Below are 7,941 nucleotides of genomic sequence, written 5' to 3'. Positions count from 1 at the left end.
ATGTATTATTAATATGTATTATTAATAAATGTATTATTAAAATGTATTAGGGTTCTGGAGCTAAAGTAGAGGACCATATTATTTTCTCTGTCTTTCTGTGAGAGTAGTTGAAGGTAAGGAAAGAATGATATTTAAGTCATAAAAAGACAAGGCATAGGAGTTATCCATGTTGGACATGAGGGGAGTAGGAGGTGGGGAAAGTGTTCTGTATTTGGTTGATTACATTTCTAGGATGACAGAGGGGAGTGCATGAAGGGTTACTCCCAGATTTGACAGTGGAGGCATTTTACTTGATTGGGAAAAATGCTGAGGGAGGAATCTAATCTTCAATGTACAACTGACAGGAAAAACAAGTAGTATCTTTTTAAAAAATTTTTTATTTATTTTTGGCTGCATTGAGTCTGTTGCTGTGTGCGGGCTTTCTCTAGTTGCGGCGAGCAGGGGCTACTCTTCGTTGCGGTGCGCGGGCTTCTCATTGCGGTGGCTTCTCTTGTGGAGTATGGGCTCTAGGCACATGGGCTTCAGTAGTTGTGGCTCGCGGGCTCTAGAGTGCAGGCTCAGTAGTTGTGGCGCACAGGCTTAGTTGCTCCGCGGCATGTGGGATCTTCCCGGATCAGGGATCACACCCCTGTCCCCTCACTGGCAGGCGGATTCTTAACCACTGCGCCTCCAGGGAAGTCCCAACAAGTAGTATCTTTTTAAATGCTGTGAATCAAGAGAAAATATGAATGTATTTTAATTCGTGAACAACAAATTCATTCAACAGTTTAATTAGAATCAGTGGCTGAGGGCTTCCCTGGTCTGGGTCCGGGAAGATCCCACATGCCGCGGATTAACTAAGCCCATGCGCCACAACTACTGAGCTTCTGTTCTGGACCCCATGATCCACAACTACTGAAGCCCGCGTGCCACAACTACTGAAGCCCGCGCAGCTAGAGCCTGTGATCCGCAACCAGAGAAGCCACCGCAGTGAGAAGCCCACACACCGCAACAAAGAGTAGCCCCCGCTCACTGCAACTAGGGAAAGACCACACGCAGCAACAAAGACCCAACACAGCCAAAAATAAATAAAAGAAAATAAAAGAAAAAAAGAATCATGGCTAAGCACTGAAAAGTAGTTTCTCCATGAAAATTTTGTTATTACAATCTGAGCAAATGCTTATCTTCATAAACATATGGTGGTTTGGAGATACCTTTTCTTACTCAGAGGAGGCCTCTGATTCCCTAAAGATTCATCCAGAGTAACCAGTCCTGTTTGACTCCTTATAGACACTGATGTATTAGGGGACTAGGATCACTCCATAGGTAAATGATGAGAAGATTCCCCTGGCAATGTGGGTTGCCACAAAGCACTGAAGTGTCCATGTGATGTGGCAATTTCCATATTACTTCGTGTATTTGCTACTTCTTGGTCCCAGTGAAGTAGCTGTGACACAGTGAATTAACTGATGAAGGTTCTGAAGATAAAGTTGGTGAGGATGTGCATATACTGTTGGCTGGGGAGTTCACTGGAAAACAGTTTACAATTTGTACATATGCCTGCATGTGTGTATCAAGATAAAAGTAAAAACTTTTCATTCCAGTATTATCTGAAAGAATCCTAAGTTGGAAACAATTCAAATGTGGATTAACAGAAGAATGGACAAATTGTGGTATGCTTATACCATTGGAAAACTCTGAAGCAAAAAAATCTACCTGTCTTATTGCCACTGGCTTGGTCAGGTCCCCATCATCTTTCCCTGAACTACTTCAATAGCCTCCTCATTCTTCACTCTGCCTCCAGTTTTCCCCGCTCATAGCAATACTAAAATCCTCATATTATGTCCATGATTACAGCATGGCCCTTGTTCTCAATTGCTTTTAGAATCCTTAATATGTCAAACTAGACCCTCAATAGTCTGGCATCCATCTACATATCTATGCTTACTTCAGTAACTTAGAACGTATAACTCAGTCATAAGTTCCATATAGCTTCCTGAAATGCTTTACTCTTGAATTTCCCCATGCAGGTGTGTGTGTGGTTTCTTCTTCCTCTAGTTCCCAATCTCCTGTCCTCTCTGCTTCCTTCCAAAACCTGTTATCCAGTTAAATTCTACTGATTTTTTGTTACTCCAATCTCAACTACACCCTTCCATTAGAAGATTTTTTTCTGAATCTCAAGTGTTGGTGAAAATGTGGAAAAACTGAAACCTTCGTTCATTGCTGGTGGAACTAAAATAGCACAGCCACTTTGAAAACCAGTTTGGTGTTTTCTTAGACATTAAATATAAATTTACCATATGATCCACCAATTACTCTGCGATATCTACCCAAAAGATATAAAAGCACATTTTAGCACAGAGACTTATATGCAAACATTCATAATAGCATTATTCATATTAACCCCAAACTGGAAATATCGAAATATCAATTGGTAAATGGATAAACAAAATGTGGTACATCCATACATTTGAATACTATTCTGCAGTTATAAGGAATAACATACTGATGAACGTTTTCCACATGAATAACCCTACAATATTATGCTAATTGAAAGAAGCCAGATATGAAAGATCATATATTGTATGATTCCATTTTTATAAAATAGCAAAAGGTCAGTTAATAGAGACAGAAGCAGATAAATGCTTGCCTAGGACTGAGGTCGCAGTTGATATTACCTGCAAATGGGCACAAGAGGACTTTCCTGGGGTGATAGAAATGTTCTAAAACTGGATTGTGCTGAAGGTTGCATAACTATAATTTAGCAAAACTATTGATCTTATGCTTTCAAGGGCTGAATTTCATGATATATACATGATCCATCAATAAATCTGTTACATAATTTTTTAAAGTTTTTCTCTCTAATTATTCAATGTGAGGTGACAAGTTTTACCTTTGTTTTCAGCATGCTTTATTACACACCAGTATTTTTATGGTTAACCACTCTATATTGCAATCATGTTTACCTCTTTGGTCCCCAACTGAGTTTGTATAAAGTAGACAATAAATACATTATGGATTAAACTTAGTGGAATCATATTAAATTAAAGCCCCACTGAATGTTTTTCTTCACTAAGAAATTATAATTTTCCAGTAATTTGAAGATCTTAGTACATACCCACTGCTTCTTTTGTTTTTGTTGTTTTTGCCCCTCAAAGTCCTTAGTTCCATTTATGGTATCGTTTGGATACTCTTCAGTCTTTATCACGTGTCTCAGCTTTGGTTCCCCAGAAGCAGATGCTGAGCCAAGGATTTACATGCAAGCTGTTTATTTGAAGGAGCAGGGACCATGGAACATGGGTTAGAGAAAAGGGAAGAGATACAGGGCAGAAAATACATCCAATAAAGCTTAAGTCAGCTCCCACAGGAGTGAGCAGAGTTTTCATCCTGTAGGGAAATTAGGGAAAATGGCACAAAATGCAAACTTTAGAATTATTCCAGCTAAGGGGTGAAGAAGATGGTACACCCCACACCTGTCCATCAAGAACTGTCCCTTGTGGGGCATAATTCTCCGTCAGGTCTGCTGTCACACGTTGGGAAAAACAGGTTCCACCTGGTGCTGACAGTGGCAGTCAGGCTGGTGGGGATGGTGAAGGGATCCCAGGGAATGTAGGGGAAGTGCTGACAGCTTCAACCATTCCATCCTTCACTGCAGACTCAGTTGTATCAATATTCTCAAAAAGTGGACTAAGTGCTGAAACATTCCACAGGTGTGTGACTACCACTCCTGCTGGCACCTCCAAAGAGTGCCCTGCCCCCAAAATAATCCATGTGAGCAAAGAAGTTTTATTCCATTGTATTATTAGATGTTTTAGGATCTTGGGGTATATCTTAAAACTGCAGTGATGGGAAATAAATGTCCAATAAAACAAAGGAAAGAAGAAGGGAAAGAAGGAAGGAGGAAGGCAGGCAAAGTAGTGAAGCAATATCTCAGAGTTACCCAATGCAATATATTACTATGAATCCCCTGAACAAACTAGCTTTCAAACCTAAGTTCCCACTCTTGAAGTTGAAAATCACATCACTCTTTTCAGGAAAAGTATGATAGCAAAGTTAGGAATGTGGGCTCAGTGTCAGGTTTCCAGGTTAGAGTCCATCCCAATCTCAATCTCTTTGAAAAATGGGGTAAATGAGAGAAATACCTTTAAAAATGTTGTCAAGATTACATAAAATATACACATAAAACAATAAGAACAGTCTTGGTATGTGAAGCAGTTTAGTTATGACTACTGCATGATTTTCATTCCATTTCTTCCAGAGAAAAACAAACACACAACCAAATTAGGTGAAGAATATCGATATTTGAGAGGATAACTGTGGTGGGAAACCATGCCACATTTAATATAAGTGCTTCAGATGTAATGTTGGAAATTGCAAGAATGGCTATAAGAAAGCTGGCCCAAGACAGAAATGTATGGTCTGCAAATAGGAAGCAAAAGTTAAAAACAAATTACTGAGGGTGTTGAGCAGAAACTAATACAAACACAAATAAAAGCAAAGTCATAGGTGCTTTGAGAATGGAAGAAATGAAGCATGTCTTTTAAGGGAAAAGAAAATCAGGAGATATAAATTCACAAAATTTGTTTTTGCAGCCCACAGTGTCCACGTAGTTCTGAGGCCAGTGGCCCCTCACAGACAAGTGGTACCTAAACCGAGGAGCCTTTCCAGGGCCCCCTTCACATCCTTGTTCCTCAGGCTGTAGATGAAGGGGTTCAGCATGGGGGTGAGCACGGTGTACATCACTGAGGCGATGGAGCTTCTCTGGGGAGAATGGGTCACAGCAGAAGTGAGATAGATCCCCAGGCCTGTCCCATAGAACAAGGAAACCACAGAGAGGTGAGACCCACAGGTAGAAAATGCTTTATATTTTCCCGCTGCAGAGGAGATTCTCATTAAAGAGGAGACAATTCGAGAGTAAGAGAAGAGGATTCCACTGAGGGGAAACACACCCAGCAGGGCAGTGGCCACAAACAAGACGATGTTATTGATGAGGGTGTCAGAGCAGGCCACCTTGAGAATCTGAGCCAGTTCACAGAAGAAATGTGGAATTTCAGTGCCAGTACAGAAGTTCAGCCGCCTCAACAGTAGAATATGAATCAGGGGAACCCAGAAAATGAGGAGCCAACACATCAGAACCAGGAGGCCACAGAAGCGGGGGTTCATGATGACCATGTAGTGCAGGGGATGGCAGATGGCCACAAACCAGTCATAGGCCATCACAGTCAGGAGAAAACTATCCATTACAGCAAAAATCAAAAAAAAAAATAACACTTGAGTGAGGCACCCTATGTAGGAGATGCTTTTGCTCTGTGTCTGGATGTTCACCAGCATCCTTGGGACAGTGGTGGAGACGAAACAGATGTCCACCAAGGAGAGGTTGGCGAGGAAGAAGTACATGGGGGTGTGGAGGTGGGGGTCTGAGCTGACGGCCAGGATGATGAGCAGGTTCCCCAGCACAGCGACCAGGTACATGGACAGGAACACTCCAAAGAGGAGGGGCTGCAGGTCAGGATCGTCTGAGAGGCCCAGGAGGAGGAACTGTGATACTCCTGTGTGGTTTCCTGCTCCCATGTCGCTGGTGAGTCTGCTGGGGAAGGAGGCAAAAGCAACATTCAGTGAACAGCCAGATGGCACCTCAGCTAGTCACCACTTACGATTCCACCTTTAGGTCGATATCCTTCACCCTCTATTAGTCCTTGCAGTGACAGTGATTCACTCAGCCAAATGGTAAACGATTTCCATTTTAAATGTATTTATTTAGCTGTTTTAAAATTTAGCAGAAAAAATATTTTTATCTCCTACTCACTGGTTCTAATTTTTTTGTTATTGGAGTATAGTTGATATACAATGCTGTGTTAATTTCTGCTGTACAGCCAAGTGATTCAGTTATACATACATATATGTATGTACATACATTTTTTTGTGTGGCTGCCCCATGCAGACTTTGGGATCCTAGTTCCTCAATCAGGGTTCAAACCTGGGCCCACAGCAGTGAAAATTTGATGTCCCAACCACTGGACCACCAGGGAATTCCCTATAAATTTTTTAAAATATTCTTTTCCATAATGATTGATCTCAGGATATTGAATTTAGTTCCCTGTGCTATACAGTAGAAACTTCTTGTTTACTCACTGGTTATAATTCTGTATGAAACTATGGACATAATTCAATTTCTTCTACGACATGACCCTTGTAAAATGATTGAAGACATTTAATATCTTTTCTTTTTATTCTCCATACTTCCTTCATTCTACTAACTCAGTAATAGTTACTGAGACATGGATTCTCAACTCAGACAAACAGTTCTATGACCTGATGCTCCCTATTGTTGTGATACTTTAACTCTCAAGTGTCTTATTATTTTTTATTTCTTAAAGTATGGTTACTGCTGTTAACTTCTTTGTGAAGATTAAAAATGCCTTTGTGGGGCTTCCCTGGTGGTGCAGTGGTTGGGAGTCCGCGTGCCGATGCAGGGGACACGGGTTCATGCCCCGGTCCAGGAAGATCCCATATGCCGCGGAGCGGCTGGGCCCGTGAGCCATGGCCGCTGAGCCTGCGCTTCTGGAGCCTGTGCTCCACAACGGGAGAGGCCACAACAGTGAGAGGCCCGCATACTGCAAAAAAAACAAAAAAAAAAACAAAAAAAAAGCCTTTGTGCACAGTAGGGTCCCAGTAACAGATAGCTATTATTATTACTAATCTGTTACTTTTATGACAATTATTTTTGATACATAACTCTCCCACAGTATGATACAGAGATGTCACTTAGAAAATGGGATCTTGAGTTAGAATTCCTAGAGTAGAATTTTGATCCATCAAGGCTTGTGTGACATTGACAAAGTTATTTAATCTCTCTTAGCCACAGATGCCTTGCCTCTACAATGGGAGTTATAAATATTTCCTGCATTATAAGACTGATGAGTGAATTAGATGATGCATTTAATTTTTCTAGTGTGGTTCTTGTGACGTACAGCAGACACTTGATAAATGTGAGCTTCTTAATAAATCTGTCTTGTGTGACTATCATTGATCATTATTACAGTTAAACAGGGGCAGCCAGCAAAGATGGAATTCTGATCAGTATAAACACACCAGCTGTTAGCTCTTTGGACTGCAGTGCAGTACTTCTAGTTAATGACGATCCCTTTGGCTCACTCTCTCAGATACTGTCTGCCAGGTGGATTCTTCCAAGAAGAGAGAAAAGTATGTGAACTACACACTTAAGAGGGGTAAACAAAATCAAAAGACCATAAAATAAAATGCAATGCCCATGTGAGAGTGTGAGCTCATATATAATGTTGAGTGGAAATGTGTTGTATTAAAAATCAGCACAGTTAACTGTAAAAGAAATAACTGATAGATTTGATTAAAAATATTCAAAGCTTCTATAAAATAAATCACATCATCCTTAAAAAGATAAAAGACAAATTTAAGATGAATATAAATGTTTACATTCTCCATGATAGGAAAAAGCTCAGTATTATTATGCCTAGAGAATGCAATTAATATTCTTTTATATAAGCAAAGTGAGGATTTATTAAGCAATAGTACACTCGCAGGAGGGGAAGTGGGAGGCTCAGGTGAGCAGCTGCCAAGAATGCATTTAATTAAGAGAAAAAAGTAACTGGGCATCAATTTAGTCTGGGAAGGTGTGTAGAAAATGCCTCTCTGAAATGAGAATATTGAGCTACAAGAGGAAGGATGGGTAATTGTTAACCAGAGGAAATAAGGAAAGGGCAAGCATTTTGGGCTGAGAGAACAGAATTCACCACTTGCCTTGGGGTTGTTGAGCTTGGTAATGGAAGGCATGTGAGAGGCCAGTGAGATGGAGAACAGTGAGGGTCAGAAGGACAGAGTATGAGGCTCACAAGTCGAGCATCCTGTGCTGTTCTTGATGTGCCTCTCATGTTGGTAATTTTATATTTATTTGCAGGTGAGACAGAGCTTGTGACTGTTTTTGCT

General features: G+C 40.7%; 1 protein-coding gene across 1 annotated transcript; it reads right to left on the bottom strand.

Annotated features, from left to right (window-relative positions):
* Positions 1–4,608: 4,608 nt before the first annotated feature.
* LOC132485715 (olfactory receptor 7D4-like) lies at positions 4,609–5,550 on the bottom strand. The gene has a single exon (XM_060092303.1). It carries the CDS (start codon positions 5,548–5,550, stop codon positions 4,609–4,611), a length of 942 nt encoding a protein of 313 aa, XP_059948286.1.
* Between the last annotated feature and the right edge of the window lie 2,391 nt (positions 5,551–7,941).

This window comes from Mesoplodon densirostris, chromosome 3 (assembly GCF_025265405.1).
Source record: "Mesoplodon densirostris isolate mMesDen1 chromosome 3, mMesDen1 primary haplotype, whole genome shotgun sequence".
Taxonomy (NCBI): domain Eukaryota; kingdom Metazoa; phylum Chordata; class Mammalia; order Artiodactyla; family Ziphiidae; genus Mesoplodon; species Mesoplodon densirostris.
The sequence above is the reverse complement of the archived record's forward strand: the minus strand, read 5'-3'. Positions and strand labels throughout refer to the sequence as shown.

Bases quoted from the DNA above. Each gene is read 5' to 3' on its own strand.
- LOC132485715 (XM_060092303.1), bottom strand. From the start codon at position 5,550: ATGGGAGCAGGAAACCACACAGGAGTATCACAGTTCCTCCTCCTGGGC.